Source organism: Nesoenas mayeri (genome assembly GCF_963082525.1).
Source record: "Nesoenas mayeri genome assembly, chromosome: 1".
In the NCBI taxonomy this organism is placed as follows: domain Eukaryota; kingdom Metazoa; phylum Chordata; class Aves; order Columbiformes; family Columbidae; genus Nesoenas; species Nesoenas mayeri.
The window spans coordinates 118,289,413-118,312,698 of NC_137541.1; the positions used below are offsets into that span (position 1 = coordinate 118,289,413).

The 23,286-nt window shown below is 45.4% G+C and overlaps 1 protein-coding gene across 2 annotated transcripts; it reads left to right on the top strand.

The window, feature by feature from the left end:
• Positions 1-768: 768 nt before the first annotated feature.
• Positions 769-14,322, top strand: SIK1 (salt inducible kinase 1). Of its 2 annotated transcripts, XR_013923565.1 has the most exons (15): positions 769-911; positions 1,185-1,418; positions 2,298-2,414; positions 4,938-5,001; positions 5,209-5,370; positions 5,649-5,773; positions 5,888-6,011; positions 7,011-7,234; positions 7,467-7,616; positions 8,243-8,365; positions 8,592-8,817; positions 9,518-9,793; positions 10,343-10,574; positions 11,346-11,954; positions 12,846-14,322. XR_013923565.1 is itself a non-coding variant. In XM_080363212.1 (14 exons), the coding sequence occupies exons 2-14, from the start codon at positions 1,266-1,268 to the stop codon at positions 11,764-11,766; spliced, it is 2,397 nt and encodes a 798-aa protein (XP_080219338.1). In that variant the 5' UTR covers positions 769-911; positions 1,185-1,265; the 3' UTR covers positions 11,767-14,322. The 2 variants fall into 2 exon arrangements, 1 of the variants encoding a protein (XP_080219338.1); XM_080363212.1 differs by having other exon boundaries at positions 11,346-14,322.
• Positions 14,323-23,286: the final 8,964 nt, after the last annotated feature.

Sequence of the window (23,286 nt, forward strand, 5' to 3'; positions counted from 1 at the left end):
TCCAGGGCTCCGGCACACGGTGGGGGCCGTCTCCGTGGCGGGGAAGGGGCCACCAGGGGGGTCAGGGTCACCAGCGGGGGCCTGGCGGTCACCAGGGCTGCCCGCGCGCTGGCGCCGGCGAGGTGCCTCTCCCCGTCGAGCGGGCTTGGCGCGGCGCTCGCAGTCTCCACATGTCCGCCGGGCCCGCGGCAGGGCAGCGCGGCTGGGGGCAGCCCCTGCCCGCGGCGGGCATCTTGCAGCCGGTGGTCCCGGGCGCTCAGCAGCTCCCCGAGGGGACGGGCGAGCGGCGCGGTGGGGCGGCCACCAGACGGTTGGCGGCTGCCGGCGCCCCGCGCGCTTCAGTGGCTGGCGCGGGCGGCGGCTGCGCCGGCAGGGGGCGACCCCGCCGGGAGAAGGGACGCGTCACGTGATAGCAGAAAGCCCCCCCCCCCCCCCGCCCGGGGCGGGGGGGGGGAACAGGAGACCCCGCAGCCCCCTCCCTCCCTCTGCCCTGACGTCACCGCCCCTCCGTCTCCCGGGCGACGGCTCCATCAGCGCGCGCGTCAGCACCGCCCGTCCCTTGGCAACGGCCCGGTGTCTCGCTCTCCTTCAGCCTCGCGCCTGGGCGCGCGTCTCTCTGGCGTCAAAGTGACGTCAATGGGCCCGTCTCGGCTTTCGGCGGTGGGCGGGGGGAAGAGGCGGGAGGGAGGGCGGGGTGTGCGCGGAGGGGGGCCGGCGGAGCGCGGCGGGCGGCGGGAGGGGGGGTGGAGGGGAGAGGGGGCCGGGACATCCCGCGTGCTCCCGCCTGCCCCCCGGCGCACGCCAGACATACACACGCACACACACACACACACGCGCACACACCCCGCCGAGGCGGCTCAGCCTGGCGCCGGCAGCCGCGGAGAAGCGCCCGCCGCCCGCCGCCCGCCCAGGTACGGCGGCTCCACGGCCGCTCCGGCGGTTGGGCAACGGCCGCGCGAGGCGGCCGGGGGGCGGGGAGGAAGTGGCGCGCGGGGCGGCGGCGACGCGCGCGCGGGTCCGGCGCGGCGAGTTATGCAGCGAGCGCCGAGCGGACCGGGGAGACGGGGAGCGGGGCCGGCGCTGCCGCGGCTCCGCTGTAGAGACGGAGGAGAACCTGCCGAGTTGTGAGCGGGGTCCGGCGGCGGGCGCGGCTTGACGGGGTGTGCTGTGCCCTCTCCGTGCAGGTGCGAGCGCCCCGCGTCCCCGGGCAGCGCGGATGCTCCCCTCCTAGGCACGGCGTGCGCTGCCCGCCACCCGCCTAAGCCATGGTGATCATGTCAGAGTACAGCTCCGTGCCGGCTGCCGGACAAGCCCAGCAGCGGCCGCTGCGAGTCGGTTTCTACGACATCGAGAGGACCTTGGGAAAAGGCAACTTCGCGGTGGTCAAGCTGGCCAGGCACCGAGTGACCAAGACGCAGGTGGGTGCGGAGGCTGGCGGGGGGACCGGGGGACCAAGGGCCTGCCACTTGGCGGGCCGGCTGCCCTGAACACATCGTGCACTAACCTGGCGCTGGAGAGGAGGGAAAACAGCATCAAGCTTTGCGAAGTGCGGACGGCTCAGCCCGCCGTGCTGAGTGAGCACCAGTAGTTGATGTAGCTCTTAGTAGGAGCTTTGAGTTTTCCCGGTGTGTTCAACAGAGTTCATGTAAAATTAAAAGCGAGCAAGAATATATGTGAAGTTAACATTTCCGAGTGTGACGGTAGCTTCACTAAATTACTTCGTCTTAGTTTGCTGAAGAGTCGAACAAATTAACGATCTTTTGAAGTCTTTAGACGGCTCTAATTTTTTCATTCGATTTGTTCACTTCAGGAACAAAGAACTTGTAGTGTTATTTGCAGAAATTATTTATTGATGGCATGCAACCGTATTTCCATTTGTAGTGCATGTCAAAATCACATCGGTCACTACAGTAGAAAACAGTCTGTTGCAGGAATCTGTTTTTCACTGGCTCGGGATGGATTAAAAGATTTACTGAATCCTGTCCAGTGCTAATTTCTGCAGTTCTGTTCACTACCTTATGTGTAATCCTCTGACATAGAAAAGAAAAATGAAAATGTTCTGTGTCATGAATTCTGTGCGGTTCAGAAAAACAGAATCAGCTTTGTCAAGTCCATACTTAAAAAGATACTTTTCTTGGATTTTGTGAGTTTGTGTGTGTGTGTGCTGGGGTTGTCTTCTTTTTTTTCTAAGAAACTTTAATAGTAAGAGTACCTCTTTTATAAAACCTGCGGTTGTTTCATTTTTTGTTTGTTTGTTTGTTTGGTTGTTGTTTTTTGTTTTTTTTTTTAATCTGCAGGTTGCTATAAAAATAATAGACAAAACAAGGTTAGACCCAAGCAATCTGGAGAAGATTTATAGAGAAGTTCAGATAATGAAGCTTTTGAATCATCCACACATTATCAAGCTGTACCAGGTAAGAGGTCAGCTTTGAAGTGCAGCACGCAGATGAGATATGCTTGTGCGCTTCTCTTGCACGATTTTATGTCAAATATTTGCAGAGACAATGCATATTGAACTACTTTTTGAAAAACACTTAAACTGAGTTTTTTAAGAGTAATTTGTCATTCTTTAAACAAGACTCTGGTATATTAAACAGCTTTTTGACAAAGTGCACTGTAAAATTTACAGTTAAAATCAATCTGCAGTTTGTTTCAGATCCAGGAACTGATTATCTGGACTTGTATTACTAACTTGCCTTTCCTAACTCCTCTGCTTTTCCAGTTTAGAGGACTGGAACTTCTTAAGTGCTTTTGATAAGAGGAAGACTTAAACTCATGTAGGACAGTAGAGAAGAAAGCTCAAAAGTTGAGTTTGCCATAAATGGAAGGGATTTTACATCAACAACAATTAAACCAAATCAATTTCAGTAGAAATCTAATCTAGGAATTAGAATTCTAATCTAAGTAGAAAAGAAAAAGCCAGTAGATGTTGGTATCTTAGAATATGTCAAAAAAGACCCATTTGGTTATTCTGTTCTAGTTGGTGTAGTTTTGAAAGTGAATTTTAACTGTCCTTCCCCTTGTAGAGTTTCACAACGTGAATTTTCGTTTACATTTGTTCAGTTTCTTCACTAATGGGTATTTTTAACAATAAGAAGAAATTAATGTGTTGTGCAGAAAACAGGATGACAGCTGTATAGTGAGCAAGGACTACTTTGCAAATTCTAAATAATCAATCTAATTAGCATTTGGTATAAATTCCTCTTAATCATCTTAAATAGTGCCATGTGGATTTAAGAAGATGAGGTATTGCACTTTGTCTGGACCTGTCTAGAAAGGCAAGGGGGGGAGAAGAATAGATGGATGAAGCAGCAGGTCTGAAAGTCCATGTGCAGTAGTAAACACTATTATCAGCTGCAATTTTACCGTTGGGTTTGTGAGCTTAAAAAAAAAAAAAAAAGTTTAATAGTTTAATTAATGTATAAGGCTGATGAGCCAGTAAGGCAGGTGCTTAGGCAAGGCATTATTTTTAAAGATGTTGACACACATGAAGTGCTTGATATTTATAGTATTAACCATCACAACAAAAATTATTCTGTGTTAACATCTGACGTCATTGTTGCCCATAGGGCAGTATAGGATATACAGAAACATTCTAACAGTTCGGTTGATTTCATTTCAGTGGAATGACGTGGGTGAAAATACTATTTCGAAGCTTTTAGAAAAGCAGGTTAAATACCATCTAGTTCAACCACCTCATGGTGGTTCACGGAGCAAGTGACGTTGGTAGTGGACCATAATTTCTTTGCAGTGAAGTTTTCTTTTCTTTGTTGTTGTAACTGATGCTTTACCTGCTTGGTGGAGACTGAGAAGCAGGGATGGAATTAGATGACATACCAATGTAGGGTGTGTGTTCTTGTATTATTTCATCATTGTTTTAGTTTCAGCACAGCGTCTTAATTTCATCCAGATGGCAACTTTCCCAGAACACTTTCCTTCAGTTTTTTTAAGCTGGGAACCTCTCTTCCTTTGCTCCCTGTTTATTTATTTTAATTTTGTGTCTGTGTGTACTTGCAGTGAGGGGAGGACAAGAGTCTTCAGAAAAGTTACATGTTAGGAGCCTGGAAATTACAGCCTCTGAAGTAGCATTTTTGATTATTAACCTGTTGTGAGCCTTCTGCTTCCCAAACAAAATATCCGCTCCCTGAGAGTCCAATTCCAAGGAAGTGGTATATTTTGAAATTTGAAATGAAACATTTGAAAGATGTGCTGCAGTAACTGAAGGTGAATTTGGAAATGCTCGGCATTTCTCATTCATTGTTTAGTTTTCAGTTCTTTCTTCCTTCAACGGAACAAATTAACATGTATCAAAGGGAGTTTATACTAGATTGATAGGTGAACACTGAGCAATATATTGGCAGTTGTTGATGTGCATCAAGCACTGCCGTTACACAAACAGCAGCCTATTGTCACTTGCATGAGAGGCTTGCCATGTCCCTGGCCAATACCAAATAACAGAGGGGTATTTGATACTATTTTTTGATTTTCCAAGTTACAGATATCTCTCCTGATCTGAGTACCTGCTAACCTTGAAACAAAGACTTCGTATAAACTTTAAGTGACTTTGCATGTTGAAAATATATCAAATGAATTGTAAAACTGTATGTACGTATTTTAACAAAAAAAGGAATTCATGGAAGTGTATGAAATTATTGAAATTCTCATCAGTTATCTTATGGAAATTAGGTGGCATGGTAATGCTGAGAAGAACAATGGCATGAGAAGCCATTGTATGTTGTGGTCACATAAGCATTGATTTGTTATCTTATTATCAGTTTGCTTGGAAAGAACACTGTGGTGCAAAATTAGATGCTTTCACTGCCAGCTGTTGCGTCAAAGAAATAATTGAACTGATATGTTTGAGAATACACTTAGAAAAATGAAGGAAACTACAGAGGTCTGCATTTTTTTAAGCATGTCCTCTTGTGTCTTCACAGGTTATGGAGACAAAGGATATGCTTTACATTGTTACTGAGTTTGCAAAGAATGGAGAAATGTTTGGTAAGTCCTCACTGCCAGAGCTAGCAGTTATTTAGGTTTAGGAGCCATGGCTTTATTATTGTCATTGCCGAGTAATATATATATTCTGATTAAAAATCCAGAGTTGACGTTGTCAACTGTCAAACAGTGAGTGCAGCACCTGCAGGATTATGAAAAATTTCCTCTGGGTGTTTCTAAATCATATACCTCTTTTATTCTGTCTTGCAGATCATCTGACCTCCAATGGGCACTTAAGTGAAAGTGAAGCACGGAAGAAGTTCTGGCAGATTCTTTCAGCAGTGGAGTATTGTCACAGCCACCACATAGTGCACAGGGATCTCAAAACAGAGAACCTTCTGCTAGATGCTAACATGAATATCAAGTTAGCAGGTAATAAGAAATACGTGGTTACTCTATAAACAACACTAGGCATTTAGCAATTCAGGCTTCTTAGGATGATCCTGCAAGTGTATTTATGGTAACTGAAAAGAAAACAAAAATTACTGCTATTTCTCTGAACGTATCCTCTGGACAAAAGAGAATAGCTTAATTGAATAGGCAGTGAACAAAAGAATACATCTGCTCTCTTCTCTTGATTTTCTGCTACTTCTGAAATATTAGTATGTGGTTGAGTCATGCCTTACCCCAGACTTTTACTTTCATTCCAGACTTTGGCTTTGGAAACTTCTACAAGTCGGGAGAGCCCCTCTCCACTTGGTGTGGAAGCCCACCTTATGCAGCTCCAGAAGTTTTTGAAGGCAAAGAATATGAAGGACCTCACCTTGATATATGGGTGAGCTTGATGTTCCTTAGAAGTTTCATTTTATGCTTCGTGGGGGTCTGTGGGCTTTCAAAATCATTGCCTCTACTGTAGTCACTCACATGCTGTGCTGTTTTCTATTGACAGAGCCTTGGGGTGGTGCTGTATGTCCTTGTCTGTGGTTCTCTGCCTTTTGATGGACCCAATTTACCAACTCTGAGGCAAAGAGTGCTGGAGGGGCGGTTCCGCATCCCTTACTTCATGTCCGAAGGTGCTTTTTTCAGGTTCTTAATGTTAGAAAAGGGGCTACAAATAAAGGAATAGCTGTCCGGTTCTTTTTGGAGCAATGACAGATGGGGCTTGTTTTGCAGCTGGCAACCACTTTATGCATCCAGTAGTTTCTGTAGAGCAGCACTTACAGCTGAGGGGCTGGTTGCATACGTTTTCTTTTCTGGGATCTGCTTTATGGTGCATCTAAAAGGCTGTCGTCTTCTTTCTTAGAGTATCTCTATGGATTACAAAAATACTTGACACCCTAGCTGGAGAAATAATCACTCACAGAAGAGAGAAAACAGGATTTTAATGAGACTAGCCTGCAAAGCTGAGATGAGCGTAGTTCTCCTAAGATATTAGAACTGTGCAGAAGGGATATAGTTCAGTGTGGCTATGCTGTCAAGGAGAGCAGAAATAGTGGGGCTTAGCACTGTTTCTTGAGCACTCCAACAATCTGGTGAGAAAAAGGAACTGAAGAGTATTATTACTTTGCTCTGATTTGGATTAAAAAACAAGCGAATGTGCCTCTCTCTTTAAGGGAAAAGTATCTTTTGAAGTCTGACCTTTAGCAGCTATAGGTGAACGACTTTGATTCCCTGTTTATAAACAAGTAAACAGTATCTATGGAAGCTGTATGTGGAAGCTGTATGTGATGGGTTCTGTACTAAATTCTGACCTATTTTAAGTGGATGTAACATCACTAAACCTGTACCCACTTAAAACTAGCTCTCCTACGAGGTGTAAAGCCACCTGAAACCTGCCAGTATCCAGTACAGCTGCATTTCCTGTAGTGATATGTTACTTTAGTTAAATGTATGTGGACATCTCTTGCGGTGTTTTGAATATCTGATAGTCAGACCAGGCATCAGCTGCTAAGAAACCTTTAATTCCCATTTTTATACACATAACACACTGTTGTTGTGAAGTTTTCTTGGCAGTGACCTGTGGCTAGGCTATTATTTTTGCCCCTTGCTCATGAGTTGTCTTTGTCATCCAGACTGTGAAACACTAATCCGACGGATGTTGGTTGTGGACCCAACCAAGCGAATAACCATTTCCCAAATAAAGCAGCACAAGTGGATGCAAGCTGACCCGTCTCTTCAACAGCAGCAGTCTTTGTCCTTCTCCATGCAAAACTACAACTCCAACCTGGGTGACTACAATGAGCAGGTCCTTGGGATCATGCAAACACTTGGCATCGACAGGCAGAGAACTGTTGAGGTGAGAAGTGCTTGCCCCTTAGACACATCTTCAGTGACTACCAGAATGCCAATAGTGCAGTCATATATATGTCATTCTGTGACTGGCCTTGATCCAGTGTCACAGTATAGTAAAATCTTGTCTGCCTTTCCAGATTTTTACTTATTTTTGAGTATGCCTTTATGAGTGATGAGCTTTGGCTCCTTATTTCCTGAGTTGCCTGTAACTCAAGGGTCCTTTCGATGTCTCCTAGTCTCTACAAAACAGCAGCTACAACCATTTTGCTGCCATTTATTACCTGCTCTTGGAGCGCCTCAAGGAGTATCGAAGCAGCCAGCTCTCGAGTCGTACAGCAACTGGCCGTCAGCAAAGGCCGAGGAGCTCCGAGATCAGCAATGCTGAGGTAAGGAATTGCGTTACTTACAGGGAAGCTGTGTCCATTTGCTCTCTTGTTTTCTGCCCCTTGCTATGGCAAAATAGAAGATGGAAACTGTCAGGCTTCTGAAAACCAATTTTGGTATTGATGCCTCCTGACAGGACACAGCCTACTGTTTTTCAGTGGGAGGTTGATTGAATATTAATGGCCTGTTTCCTGGGAAGTGGCTGTAGGTCATGGTCCAAAGAGTAGTCTGCCCCCAGTGCCGGTCAATAATGAGCCAGAAGATTAGTCTTCTCATGGAAATTTGGCCTCATAGGCATGGATTGGTTAGAATTCTTTGTTACATACCCTGTAGGATTCTCAGAAGTATTCCATGGGTCAGCTTGTGTGTTTCTCTGACATTCTTTTTCATTTCCTCACACCCAACCCCTTTAAAGTATGCTCTGGGTGCCTTTAAACAGCCTAACTTAGGAGAAGGAGTTTTGTGTTTGTGTTGGCATTGCAAGACTAACTTTGTTAATTTTGATAGAAAGTACGTGGAGAAACCTTGCACGGAAGGTGGCTCTGAAATTCCTTGAGCCTCCAGTATCTGAAAAGTCATGTGGAACTGCGGTGTATGTGATGGCTTCTGTGCATCACTCTCTCTCCAGATGCCTCAGGACAGTCTCACCAGTGAAAACCTACGATCATCTGTGCTTTACCAGCAACCTCAGAACCTGATTCAGCCATCCTTGCAGGCAGAAATGGACTGTGACTTGAGCAATCCATTACAGGTTGGTGTTATCTGCTAAGCTATGTTCTGTCAATCCAAAACAACGGGGGTTGTGATTCTGTTGTTCTCTCCCTCCAATCTTTTGTTTGGCATTTGGACGTGGTGTCGTGGTAGCCTTTCAAACAATACGCCTACTGAAGGCATGCCACAGGGCTGTGAAGAGTATGAAAAGGTAGTGTAGAAATAAGCGAAACACCCTTCAGTCTGTGATTTTATGTGTTTTGCAGCCTGTGTTCTTTCCTGTGGATCCCAACTTCAACGGGCTCTTCCGGAACCGCTCCATCTCCCCCAACAGCCTGCTGGAAACCACCATTAGTGAAGAAGTAAGGCAAGAGAAGGAGCTGGAAGATGAAATTAAGGAGTATGAACACCCCATCTGCATCCCTAGCAACACCAGCAGGAGGCACACACTGGCTGAAGTGACCACTCATTTCTATCAGCGTGCCCCTCCATGTAAGTAAGTCTGGGAGGGATGAAGGGTGTCTGTAGTTAGAGGAAAAAGACAGAGAAGGAGTGCCATAGTGGACAAATGCCTGGGGAGTATGTGTTGATCTTACCTTGTCTTGGATAGGAAGGCCCAGAAAAGAGGTCTGGATTCTACCCTCCACATTTCTGTCTTCCCATAGATAACCCTGGCCCTTAAGGAAGAGACGATGCACTGTTGTATTGCATCTAGGTCACTTTAGAGGGGATTATTCTCACAAGCAGGACATAACCCTTCTCTGCTTGCTTCCACTGTTGTACTGGGGGAGGTGGGCGTGCCTGAATTTTAAAAAAAGGTCGTAACTAACTGTATTTGGTACACCTTGAGAACCCATGAACTAAACAAACAAGCAAAACTGTTCGCAAAACAGTAATCCTGTGTCGGCGCTGTTGTGCTAAAGAAATACTGAAGGCCTGATCAAACATAGCCTGGTGGTGCTGGAGTTGCTGGCAGAGCCCTTCTGGCAGTATGGGAGCCCCATCTTTGGTTATTCGTTGGTGGCCCCTTGCTGGAGTAAAGCCCTGTGACAACACAAGTTGTGGGACACCTCTTCAGCTTGCGGCTGCTTATTAGTGCCGGTGTAGGTGAGCAGAAGGCTCTGATGTCATGTTTGTTCCTTCATGTACTCATCTTGGGAATGTTCTTTCTCTCCTTCCTTCCCCTACCTAGGTATAGTCATTTCCTCTTCTGCAAGCCCCACAGAGGGAACTAGTTCAGACAGCTGCCTTACTTCATCTTCAAATGACAGCTCAGTGGCCCTGAGCAGCTGTTTGGCAGGTCAAGTAATGACGGGGAGCCCAGCCACAGCAAGGATGACGTCGCCATTCCTAGCTTCCCAGTCTGACGCTCCGGTGTTACAAGTCCAGGGCTGCATGGGAGGTGCTTCTCTCCTGCCTGTCAGCTTCCAAGAAGGAAGACGAGCATCTGATACCTCATTAACTCAAGGTAATGCCTTCCTTGCTTTATTGCTGGGCAATTGCACCCTTCCAACTGCCACTAGAAAAGAGTAGCGTGCAGAGATACTTGCTTGCTCATGTTATTGTTAGACTGAGGCCAGCCATCTGGATATTCTGTGTCTTATATTCATGGTCCGTGGGGCAGGGTTGGATGACCTGAGGAAAGTGCCTAGATAAGAGGTTCTCAGATACTGATTCAACTTGCCCATTAAGACATTTCTGCTGCTGTGAGTGTGATGGCAGGCTCTACCTTCCTCCTAAAATACAGAGTGCACATCCTGATTTCTGTCAGGTTTCTCCTTTGCTGTTCATGTGTCCATCTACACAGGGTGCAGCTGTCCCAAAGCCTGTTCTGTTGAATAGATTTTGGTCTGCCCATCAGGCAGAGGGGTGAATGTGAACTGAAGAGTCACATTCTCTTCTAGCGCAGTTCTCACGCAAATGAAGGCAGCTGCCCAGAAAGGCTGATCTGTACAGGGGGCTCCTAGGCAAATGCTAAGGAGGATTAAAGTGCATTTCTTTTCCTCATGTCCCACAGGCTTGAAGGCTTTTAGGCAGCAGCTGCGGAAGAATGCTCGAGCCAAGGGGTTTCTCGGCTTGAATAAAATCAAAGGCTTTGCTCGGCAGGTGTGTCAGTCCTCCTCATCTCGGGCAGCAAGGAGTGCCATGAGCCCTTTCCAACACACGCAGCCGAACACTTGCATGTACAGCAGCAGCGGAAGCAGCAGAGAGGGAAGAAGCCTCCTGGAGGAGGTGCTACAACAGCAGAGGTGAGATGCTTGCTGGGAGGAGTTTCACTCTTTTCATTGGGTTTACTTTGGTTAGGGGCAAGCAGGAAGAAGTAAACACAGCAAAAGGGATCTGGGAGGTTGGTCACTGGGGATTCCTATCCTCCGTCTTTGCTGTGTGGCAGCAGATAAACTGCTTGGCTTCCTTTGTGGCTTCCTGTGCTGGCATGCATAACACAGGACGTGCACTTCCACTTAAAAATCTCAGCGTCCAAATATTTGGAGATTGCTGAATTGAGAAGCAATTTGGTACCATGGAGGAAAACATTCTCCCCATGGCAAGCTGTGTTTTTCTTTGTTAGTTTTGGGAACGATTTCTTTCCTCCTCTGCCTTCTCCTGTAATTTTCCCATGGCAAGGAAGTGAGACCTTGTAATTTGGAAAAGTTACAGCCCACAGAGGAGGCACATTTCCAGTGGCCTCAAATGTCATGTGTGGTGACACTTCTTCATTCCCATAGAAGCAAGATGGAAAATGGCGTTTCCGGTTTATCTGCACATGTTGTCTCTAGAACATCTATTATTAGCAAGCCAAATGGTGACTAGATAACTTAACTGATGGTAGTCACCTTCTCGACATGAGGAAATGCCAAGTGAAAACACGTCGACCTGGTATGGTCAGCTTGCTTTAGTTGTACTGGCTGGGTAAGGAGAGGTTTGATAGAAAGAAGCAAACAAAGGGGAAATTATGGTCAGGAATTGGGGCAAGAAAGAAGGAATGCAAGTTAACCTTTTCCATCCTTGATTTTGTCCAGAATGCTCCAGCTCCAGCATCACCAGCTACTCCAGACAGCTTGTCCCCAGACTTCTCAGACATCTGCAACAAATGGCGCCCCTTCCTCTGATAGCATAGGTACCTGCAAAGCATCCAATTCTCTTCTGTTGTCAGAGCTCCAAAGAGAGAACTCATTTGAGCTGGCCTTTGCTGGCAACAGCCAACTGCTCCAACCTCATTTCTTTGGTGTCAGCGTGTCTCCGGTGTCCTCAGCAGCTCACCTTCTAGACACGCACCTGTACATCAGCAGCAACATCTCTCCAGTTGGCACCAACTTCTCTCAGCAACAGAGTTTCTCTGTGCAGTCTCCAAGCTATGATGCTGTCACTCTGCAGCACGGGGATTGTGAGATGGAGGACCTGACTTCCAACCAGCTAGGGAAGTTCGTCCTGGTCAAATGAGAGCCCTGGCTGCTACAGCTCATGCTGCTCTTGTTGCGAAGAACTGTCACCGCTCTTCCATGGCGTGTGTGGGTCCATGGCTGGCTGGTGTGGACAAGTGACTCTCAGAAGCAATAAATTTTGAAGTATGTGAAGAGGCTGTCTGGCTCAGAAAGCTAGCAACTTTATAGAACTGAAACAAGCAATATGTATGTCTTTTTGCTTCTACTGTTCTTGCACTGAACAAATATGAATAGAAACTGAATTTTTTAAAGGAAAAATAATGATGGGGAAGATGGGTGGGGCATTTGTGGGGACAGGGAGGGATGTGGTTGGGGAAGAACTCTTCGGTACTGTACTCAAGTCAGACCAATACAGCTCTGCTCTTATGCAAGATTAGCAGCTGTCAGTAGTGGTGACACAGCAGGGAGAGGCTTTTCAAAGAAGGGACCAGAGCCTCCCTTTTTCACAATATTCATTTATGGGTTTGTGAAGATGATTACCTCTTTTAAAGAAAGTAAACAGAAAACCATTGGCATGCAGCATTATGCATTCATAGAAGACAAAAATGGAAGCATTGCCATTTTTTCTTGTATTTTTTCCTCCTAATAACACACATTTTATTTAAAGGAACCAACATCCCCATTCCACACCTCCTAGCTATGTCTGCTTTAAATGAAAACTGTGAACTTCTTGCTTGAAAAGTTTAAAAAAGTCCCCTTCTAATTAGTACAGAAGCAAGTAATCTATTGGAAATGTATCCCTTTGGTATGAGGATTGAAATTGCATGATGTCTGGTCTTTTGCAGGGTTGTTTGTTTTGGGGTGGTGTGTGCGTGTATACATATACACACCTACACACATGCATAAATTTTGTTGGTCTGAATAGTCTTCAGGAATCTTTTTATAAACACTAAGTTTTTTCATATTCTTGCAGAGGCACTGAGGAGGGAAGTGTTAGTAGCGGTGTGGTGATGGGAAGGGTTTTCTTTTTAAAAAGCCCTCCTGGAGGTTGCCTACAAAGTGGCCTGAGGGGTATTTCTTAGTGCTGCACGTTGTTATTTCCGCTGCTAATTATGTTTTTATGCATTTCATTATCAGGGTCCAAACAGAACTGACTCTTGGGGAAATGTGCAATATTGAGGTTATAATTATATACTGACAAAGACAAAAGGAGTAGGCTATAACAGAATTCTGCTCTAATGGAGTACAGCTATTTCTGAACAAAACTGTATTAAAAGTGAGTAAAACAGCACAATCTTTGGGTGTTTGGTTGGTTTGTTTTTAGCATATTAGCAAAATGAGGTTTTGGATTAGATAGGTGTTTTTTCGTATGGTTTTTAATGCTGTATATGTATATAAATAGGAAGCAGAAGACTATATAAACAGTAGTTATTTTTTATATTTTGTAATATGCTTATATTGTGTTTCTGCTATAAACTCTGCTCCCCTCCCGAGGCAGAGCATGACTTCTGTTGGTATCAAGAGAAGTCATGCTTAGCTGTAAAGGGGAGAGCAGACTGTGCTCCTACAGAAATGAGTCTGGTAGGGCGTTCATACTTTGGAAGCAGGTGAGCAAACAGCGAGCCAGCTCAGCTGGAAGTTGTCATCTGAATGTCAGAAAATAGCTGCATTCTGTCAAAATGCTTAAAGGACCCATTGCCCTAGTGTGACACAGGGTGCCTTCAAGTTACCGTGGCTTCATGCAACCTGCAGTATTACACATTTACAAATAGTATAGATACTTGGTTTTTTGTTTTTGTTTTTTGTTTTTTAAAAAGAAAAAAGCCAAAGATTGACCAGGTTAATTGGTGAGAGTAGGAAGGGTTGAAGATGTCATGTGGCTCTGTCTGTGGCTCTCCATAAACGACCTCTTTATCTGTGTGTTGTATCTATATTGGTGCATCTCCAGCTCACCACTGCTGCTACGTGGTCTGGAAGCTTCAAAGCGAGAGAAAATGGTTTGAGTTGAATTTCTGTTAATGAGTGGTGCCTTGCAGCAGAGAAAACACCAAAGTCTCATGCTCATTTGTAGTGGTTTAAAACAAAAAAATAAATCCAACCCAAAAAAACAGATTGTGTGGAGATGACTGGAGAGGAGGGCAAGAAGAAGCCAGCTCATCACAAAGCAGCAACTTTGCCTTCAGTTTTGTAAGGGGTAGCACACGTACTTAAAACGCTGAATTTCCTCTTCAATGTTTATTTTGTTTAATGCCATGGATCAAAAGGCCACAGATTATTTTATTTCCTGTCCTGAGCAATGACAAGCACTTTACTTTCATAGTATTTTTTTTCTTTTCCAATTGCTGTAGAACCTCTTTGAAAATATTGCTGGAGCAAAAAGAGGTCATTTTAAAAGTCTGGGGTTTTTTTGTAGGTATCCTGACAGTGCTGTTCTGCAGACTGCAATGCAATAGGGTATTTAAAGACACTTCGTGATTGGTTTAATTAAGATGTATAGTTTATTTTTTATTGTGACTGAACAATCATTTTATTTCTTATGTTAAAATGAGAGGTGTACACCAAAATGATTAGTCAATGTGTTTTATTTAATATTTAAATAAAAAATGTTTTAAAATTGTTGTCCTGCAGATGATTCTGTGGAGTATCATCCCCTGATACATACATCTGACTGACATAGTTAAGACTCATTTTAAAGCCTAAGTCCACAGGACATTACTGACACTTTCTATTACATACTAAATGAAGAGGAATGGCGGGCTCACAAATCTGATAATGGGATATTGAGCCTTTCGCTGGTAGGCAATCTGTCTGAATCTAACCCAAGTCTGTAGTAATCAGGTTATAAAATCTGACAGTAAGAGAGGTCTAGGGAGTGAAAACGGTCAAGCGTGGTTTAGTTGTTACCAGATGAGCACTCCATCCGTGTCACCTTGATCTGAAAGAGGCCCCAGACAGATTAAGGCACTGCTAGAAAAAGATCAAAGGGGAAGAGAGAGGGAGGGGGGAATTCCAGGGGTGATGTTTTTTTCTCTTTTCAAATATCATTTGAGAATTAAAAAAATAGTGGGAAGGTACAGACGTAGCTCGCCTGGGGATGCGTGTGCAGCACTGGCTGTGCTGTGCAGTGGGGATGCCTTGGCTAGCTTCAACCAAGCTGACACTCCTGCTGCAACCTCGCACTGCAGGCGCACCTCAGCTCTAGCATGAGCAGTTGTGAGAGCGCACAACATGGATGCCTGTGAACGGAGACAGCAGCACCAAAGCTGGTGGAGATATTATTTGCTGAGTGTGTGTTGGGGAGGGAACGGCCAAAGGGAGGGGAAGTGGGTGGGTGGCAGGATGCTAGAAGGGGGCCTGTGTGGCAATGCCTCAGGGACTGCAGGAGAATCATAGAACCACAGAATACCAGCCTGGAGGGGACCTCAAGGATCATCTGGTCCAACCTTTCTTGGCAAAAGCACAGTCTAGACAAGATGGCCCAGCACCCTGTCCAGCTGAATCTTATGTGTCCAGCATTGGGGAATCCACCACTTCCCTGGGGAGATTATTCCGATGGCTGATTTTTCTCATAGTGAAAAATTTCTCTTATGTCCAACTGGAATCTCCCAGGAGTAACTTGTACCTATTGCCCTTCATCTTTTCCATGTGACTTCTTGTAAACAGGGAGTCTCCATCTTTTTTGTAGCCAGCCTTTAAATACTGAAACATGGTGATGAGGTGTCCCCTAAGCCTTCTTTTCTCAAGGTTGGAGAGACTGGACTGATTCTGGAGCCAGAACCTTGGTCTCTTCCCAAGTTTTACTTCGTTTGCTCTGTGTTTCCCTTGTGCCTTTGAGAGACCTGCGTAGCCCTGGGCTGTCGCTTGGACAGCACGCACACAGGATGTGACAGGTGGCTTTGTATTCTGCACATGCACTTAGAATGAGGGTAAGGAGGGATTTCAGCTGCAAAGCAACCCCTAAACATTTGCAACCTCTAGTTTAACCAGGCAAGCACTCAGGGACAAAAAGAAAAAAAAACAGGAAAAAAAGGATTCTTTTTCACAATGAACAATGGTGTTGTGTTTGTGTTGTTATTTGGTTTTTTTGTTGTTGATTGGTTGGTTTTTTAATGTAGATCTTCATTCTGAAGTTATTTTCAAATTCACCTATCACTATTTGAAGGAAGGGGAGAGTGGTGGGAAAGTAAATGTGAAAAGTTAAACAAAAGCCTGGGGGCAACAGAGATATTATTTACTTATTTTGCTTTCTAAAGGAGTTGTTTGATGAGCTGGAATTTCCAGAGCTCTGCAGGCATTTGCTATGACTCTCAAACTGGTAGGAAAGTGTCACAGACATTTTTTTCTAGGGTTGTGTTTAAATGTGACCATCCAAAGTTAGAAACTTTGCAACTATTAAAAAATAATGTTAAAAAAATATTGTTAATTATTTTTAATCTAGTTTTTAGTTTGACCTGCTTTAAGAATAACCCCAAATGCTGTTTTCATCTGGGTTCTCGGGGCTTTATTTTAAACCCCAGTAACTCTGGGAAATCTCAGAAAGTTATTTCTTAATGGATATAAATCAGTGCAGCTCCACCAACTTTCATTGACATCACTGACCCCTGGGTATAGAGGCATCTTGACAGCATCATGATTTCTGTGAAATGGTAGGAAAAACAAGAACAAAGAAACCCTAGGACTCTGGACTCAGTTTCCAATGTGTACACAGTTTCACTTTTGGTGCTTTAGTCACTGTCTTCCTGCTTTTCCTCTGAAATCTGTCTCTGCTCCTGTTTACCGCATTTGTTTTTGTCTTTAATATCTCTCGAGATGCTGTTTTTCTTGGCTTCATTTCTCACATTACAACTTGGTACCTAATTCCTTTTCCTTTCTTTCCTTGTCTGGGATTGATGTTTTTTCCCCCCTTTCAGATGGAACAGATGCTGGCAAGTTTTGCATAGCCCCAAAAGTGAATGATCAAACCTTGTTTTTTCTTTTAAAAAAGGAAGTGCTTAGAGCTGCCAGGAGATGCTGGACTGGTAGGAGCGAAAAACACAGGCTGTTTCTGTGTGGAGCAAACCGAGTGCGGACACCAAGCCAAATGCTCTGGTGCCAGTGGGGTCCAGCCGTGGTAACAAGGGATTCTCACCTGGACCTGTCCTGTCCTCCAGCAGAAGACACGTAACTCATCCCCAGACTCATGACCTTCTCCTTCACTGTGTCCAGAGCAGCTGTCATACCTCGGTGAGGAAAGGACTTCCCCATGGTGGAAGGCATCGTTGTGTGATCTTGGCCTGTCTCAGCTGGGAAGGAGAGGCTGCAGAAGGGAGAGCAGTTGAGCGTACAAAATTATGGTGCATGAGACAGAAAGTGATCAGTACTTCCGTTCCACCCATCCTGCAAAGTGAGAAGAAGGCACGCTTCATGCAATGAAGAAGAATTAATTTAAGAACTAATAAAAGGAAATATGTGCCTCAGGAGGACATAGCTTCAAATGCGGTTTCTGGCTTATTTCATGCTGCTAACCACTTTTAGTGGTGACAGTTAAATCAATGATAAAGGTAATCCACTGTCATGGTTTATGGGTTTAGCAGAGCATCTGTGGGAGATCAGGAAGAGTTGGTCTTCAGTACAGACTGCCAGGGGCATGATAGATGGATCTTTTGGACAGAAATGCCTTTCTGCCAAGGCATTAGATATTAGTGCCTGCCAAAGGCAAGGCATTCCTGTGAGGTGAACTAATCTGATCATCACTTGCAATAAATTCTAGTTTCTTAATATGCATCTTATATCATAGGTAATGTCTTATGCAGTGATAGTGGCTCAGACAAGAGGTCCAGCTAATCCAATATCTCATTTCAGAAGCAGATGCTTAGGGAAAGGGTGTAAGGACAGGGCAAGTATAGCACAATGCCTCTGTGGCATTACCAGCCCAGTAGTCAGCAGACTGCGGTTTAGGGAATATTTGACTGGCATCTGGATCATTGTGTTTAACAGCTGCAGTTGGGTTGAGCCTCCAAGAATTTGTCTAACCCCTTTTGGAATTCTTATATAATTCTGGCCTTCGCAGCATCCTGTGACAGCAAGTGCCATAATTCAGTTTTGCATCGTGTGAAATAAGTACTTTCTTTGTATTAGATCTCCAGCCCAACAGCTTGGCTCGTGCTCCCTTTCTCTTGTGATAGAAGACACAGTGAGTAATGTTTTCCTGTTCACACCTCCATGCTGCTCATGAGTTGAAGGGGCCTCTCTCGCATCCCTTCTCTGTACAGGTGACCAAGCAGACGAACACTGCTGTATTGAGCCTGCCTGACTGTGGAAACCATTGCACGTTTCCGTGCCATCTCTCCTGTACCTTCCCCGATTCTTCTACATCCTCCTCGGTGTTTGCAGAGGTGTACCCTGCGTTTGAGGTAGGGATACTCTAGAAATTGCCACTTTTTCATTCTGTAGCCATTCTTTAAGCTTTTTTTTGCCTTGTTGACAACTGCTGAGCAGCGAGCTGGAGTTTTCAGCAAACTTGGTGACTCTGAGGTTTCCTTCCTGACTGATGTTAATTTAGAGTCCCTGATGGTCTTTGTATGGCTAGGGTTGGTGTTTCTCATGCTCCATGCTTTGTACTTGCTGCTGGCAAGTTTCGTATGTCATTTCACCAACCTGTCATTCAGTTTTCTGAGATCACTCTCCACTTGGTTGCAGTTGGATCTTTTACAAATGTTGCCCAGGTTTTGACACTAATGGATTTGCGAGGCATGAGCTCTCACTCTGCAAACTTTGCTGTTTCCCATTCTATCGCATATCTAGTTATTCTGTTCTTTGTTATACTTTCTGTCAATTCGCCTTGCCCAGCTTTCCAGCCCACAGGTCTCTGGATGGCCCCTAAAATCCCTTTTTAAAAATGAATGTAACATTTGCCACCTTCCATTCCTGTGGTGCCTCGCCATTTCAACAGCTGCTGTGGCATTGTGCTGAATAGGTCAGCAGTTTCAAGTCTGAGTTTCCTCAGAGCTCTTGACTGAAACTGTCTGGTCCCAACAATCTGCTAATATTACTTTTATTGTTTTATCCTAAAATCTCTTCTACTGACACTTGATTTCTGGAGACTTTCTGAGGCTCGTTCCCTGTGCAGCCAGTCACTGGAGTGGGGCATGAAACAGAGCAGATCTACCATGATTGGATGGATGGGTCAGCATAGCCAGAAGCTCGACCACCCCGACCACATGCTGTCCCTTTTGCACCTCACAGGCAGGTGACAAAGCAGTGACACCAGGGTGGGCGTTGGGGGTTCCCTGGGTCAGCCCAGCGGGGCCCTCGTTATGTGCTCCTGAGGTGACCAGGCCTTTCTCCTTCGCTGCCTTTACAGAGATGCAGAGCTGAATTTGCGGATCGCTCCCTCAGCCGATGTAAACTGGCGTAGCTAAATCAAAGCTAATGCAGCAATGCTGCTTTATGATATAAATGCTATTAACAGCACATTAAGGCTCTGACCTGCAAAGCCAGACAATCTCATCCTTTGCTTCTTCAGCCACTGAGGCAGTGAATTTAGATTCATTATTTTTGACGGAGCTTTTCCTGTATCATGCTGGGGTGCTTTTTTAGTTCTCCTCTGTCTTACGTCCTTTTCCGCTACCCTGGGCAACTGTTCTTTCACCAGTCCTTGGTTTATTCTGTGACAACAAAAATATCTTTGTCAAGAGCTTAGAAATTCTAGCTGAGTGCTTTTCTTGCCTATCCTTGCTGATTGTTTCTTTCCCATTTCGTGGTAAGGTAACATCATTATAATTTGGTGAGCTTGTCTACACACTCAAGAGGTAGATGGGTATTTAGGGCCTCTCACACCCATTAACCCCAGCCACCTCCTGGATTTCCAAATAGATCTACTGCAACCAACATCTTGCAAAAATTGAGCTCTAAACCCCTCTGTTCATGCCATACGAAAAAAAAGTATCAAATAATTTGATTTTAGCTGTGTTGTCCTGCTCGCTTAACAACATTACTCTTGTATTTCCTGGGATATATTCACACTTTATGTTCTTTGGATCAGTGAATCTAGTTGTGCAGTGGTTAGCTACGTGTCTTACTGTTTTTTCCTGCTCAACCCTTGTATGGTAGCAAATGCTTTTACTGAAAACATAAAATTACATTTCCAGGAACACTTATGCACATGCCTTTGAAATGTTTTCCATGAACATTTTTGCCTTCTGTTCAGGGAAAGTGAGCACAACAGGAACAAGGACACAGAGCCACCAAATTAACTGCAAAGCTGGATAAATTGGGCAGTTATTTATATGGCAAATTCTCCTCTCCCCTTATTGATATGCCTGAGAAAAACTGGGATATTGGTCTTAATTTGGGGATAGAGAGGTTAATAATTCTCTGCAGAAGGATGCCTGAACACTTTGAATTCAATTAAACACAGGAGTGAAAGGGTAGATCTTTGTCCTGGGGGGAGGAAAGGCTTCTCTGTGGATTAGTTGAGGTAAGATGGTTTTAAAAGGCTACAGCGATGTCTTCGTAATGGCTCTGACACAGAAATGCAGCTTTAATTCTATATTACTCAAAGCTCTATTGTAAATCACCAAACAACAGACCCAATGAGTTGTAGGCATCCAAATTATGTGGCCCAGTGGGTTGTGTACCCATAAGAGCAGTGAGAAGTGGAGAGGAACAGGAGATGTGACGGGACTAGGTGATTTCATGCCACTCAGCCCACTTCTGCAGAAGGAGGCCCTGTATAGCAGGAGTCCAACACATGGTGGGAGGTGTGCTCTCCAGAGGGAAGGGAGAAGCAGAGGCATTTCAGCCTGTGAAGATGAACATCAGATCTGCAGGGGAAAATGGGAGCCCTCTTCTCCCTCTCATGCTCCTTGTTGGTGGAAGCTGCTCTCTGGACAGCTTTGGTGCATTTAATTCCAGCATCTCTTCTAGCACCAACTACCTGTCATGAATGGCACAAGTGGTAGGAGATAGTGGGGTGGTCCCAGGCAGCAGGAGGAGGAACCATGAGGTCCTGTGATGGAGGTGTTGGTGCAACCAGACTATGAGGTTGTATGGGCTGCTGGACCTTGCGAGCAAGCAGAAATTGTTTGAGACCACCAGGCTTTTGCCATGGCCTTACTGTCCATCCTCAAAAGGAAGTGGAGCATTTTGCTGCAGAGAGCCCCTCCTTACACATTTTGGGGTTAGTCACAGGTTGTAAAACCCACTTTCTCCCAGCTCCAGCCCCCTGTCAGGTAGTGGACACAGGTGTTGTGGGGTGCAGTAACGCTGGGTTGTTCTTCAGCACAGAGTCTGTTTTGCAAGGCCATAGGAACCCTCCTTGTCTTGGGGTGGATCCATTTCTGTGCACACAGGACCCCACAAAGCAGCCGACAGTCACTAATTGGATTCAATAACTGGCTTAACACTGTAAATGCAATCAAGTCACTGGCTGCGTTCATCCCTCAAGCGAGCAGGATTAACCAGTTCCTCAGGGCAGGATGTGCCCTTAAACACAGATTCTCTGTGCAGCAGAGTGAGCAGGAGCCAGGCACCCCAGCAGCACCTGTCCTGTCAGCTTTGCTGGCTGCTGAGCCTAAGGTGCCATGGATGCCTGCTCTGTGTGCCACAGCCACACAGGCTTTCCAGGAGGTTTTTTTCCCTGATGAGTGTTAGGATTTGGCTTTTTCCTGGTGTCCAGCACATGTGGCCAGGACACAGGCTCCTTTGGAGCTCACCACAAAGAGTTTGATGTGCCAGCACGTGGCCCTTAATGCCACTGCCAAGCTCCGCCTGTGAACTGAGCTGGCTTTCACCCGGTGTATGATGTCTGAGATCATACTTTCAGGTGTGTGCTCTTTGTTGGAGGAATAAAATCTCCCTGAAAGAACAAAAGCTTCCAGCATTACCAGTTTTTTCCCCTGTCACGCGAGCCGTTACCAAAGTTGATGAGGAAATTACAGCAGCTCCTAATTGCACTCCACAGAAGACCTTGCATGTCAAGACGGTCCTAGTCATTCCCCTGCCTGCTCAAACCCAGTTGCATCAGTGAAACAGGACTTTGCTGGAGCATTAAAAAGCCTTCCCTCTCTTTGCAGAGATGTTCAAAGCACCAGGCTCTGTGCTGGAGCAGGGGCCAGGTAGAACTCCCCATCCTTGTCTTCCTGCATCTGGCCCCTAAAGCCAAGCTGGTGGCTGGTCTAGAAGGGACCGCATTTTGAAAGGAAAGAAGCCCTTAAAATTGCAGACAGGTGGGATGTTTGGAGCAGGTCAACTCAGGCAGGTGAGGGGTGCAATTCCAAAGCGCTCTAGACCTTGCTAAATGTCCACCTTAATTTCTTAAATACTTGTGGAAAACTTAGCTCTTTCCTTCGGCCCAGCAGGAAGGGCTGAGTTTTTGGATGCCTGGGCAAACTGGTGTTTGTACAGGAGGCGGCTGTGGCAGGGGGGGAAACGAGAGCTGCTGCTGCGGTACACCGATCAGCGCTGGCATCTGGCAGGGCAAGACAAAGGTTCAGATGTGATTATAGCTGTAGACATGCCCAGTCAAACTGGAACAATACAGACGAGCTCACCTCCTTTCCCCCGGCTGATAGGCATCAAGAGAGTCAATGCACATGCTCACTTGTGCCTGGGTGAGCAAATACACACGTACACTGTGTGCTTTGAACTCCACGTGTTGCATTCAGAGCCTGAATCAGTGTGATTTCTCAGTACCATGCAAAATTATGTTCCCAGAATTAATAATGACACTCTCAGGAGCTCTTTCTTTGCCTAAATGGCCGGCCAATTATTACCTATTGTCAGTCCTGACTGGTAATGAGGGGCTAATAAGACTTTTCAGCACTCACTAATAGCGAGGGAAACTTTTCTTGGTGGACTCCACCACTGAGCTCTTCCCTCTGCGCAGAGGTGAGTGACAGGAGGGGGAACTGCAGGCAGGCTGGCTGCCCTTTGCTGAAGTGTGATGGGCAGCAGTCAGCACCCAGTGACTCCCCCTGCTTTTGGATGGATGGAGGGTTGGAAAGTGCTGAGTTTTGGTGATGGAGAGCAGAGTGCCTGAAGTGAGGCACTTGATGCCTTTTTTTCCTGGAGAGATGAAGGAGAGAAGAGATGGGAGCTCAAAGAAACTATTTGGTGGGTTTGAACCCTCATTTTTGTTTAGAAGATTGACTTTTGGCTGAGCCATCAGAAGCGGTGTGCAGGCATGTACATGCACGGGTATGAAAGAGAGCTTTATTTTTAAGGAGATAAGGAAGGGAATGTCTAATGCTAACTCTCCCACATTTTGGGGAACAGGTCCCTGCTTTCTCTTGTTAATATTATACTCACATGAGGAGAAGTGGATGGCTTCTTTGAGAATTAAAGTCCTTGAAAGGCTGACATTGGTATTAATGGTATTAAAATCTAGCAGGTGGCTTGTGTGCATTATTATAAACCAAGATGATGACTGTTATTAAAATAATTTAACCTTTTTTTGTTTGTTTGTTTATTTACATTCCTACTATGATTTTTTCCTTTGTGGTATAGGGAGAAAGACTTACATTTTGTTGTTACTGGGTTAAGATAAATAGATTTGTGGGCACTTTCTTCCCACAAAAATTCCCAGATGGAGTCCCCC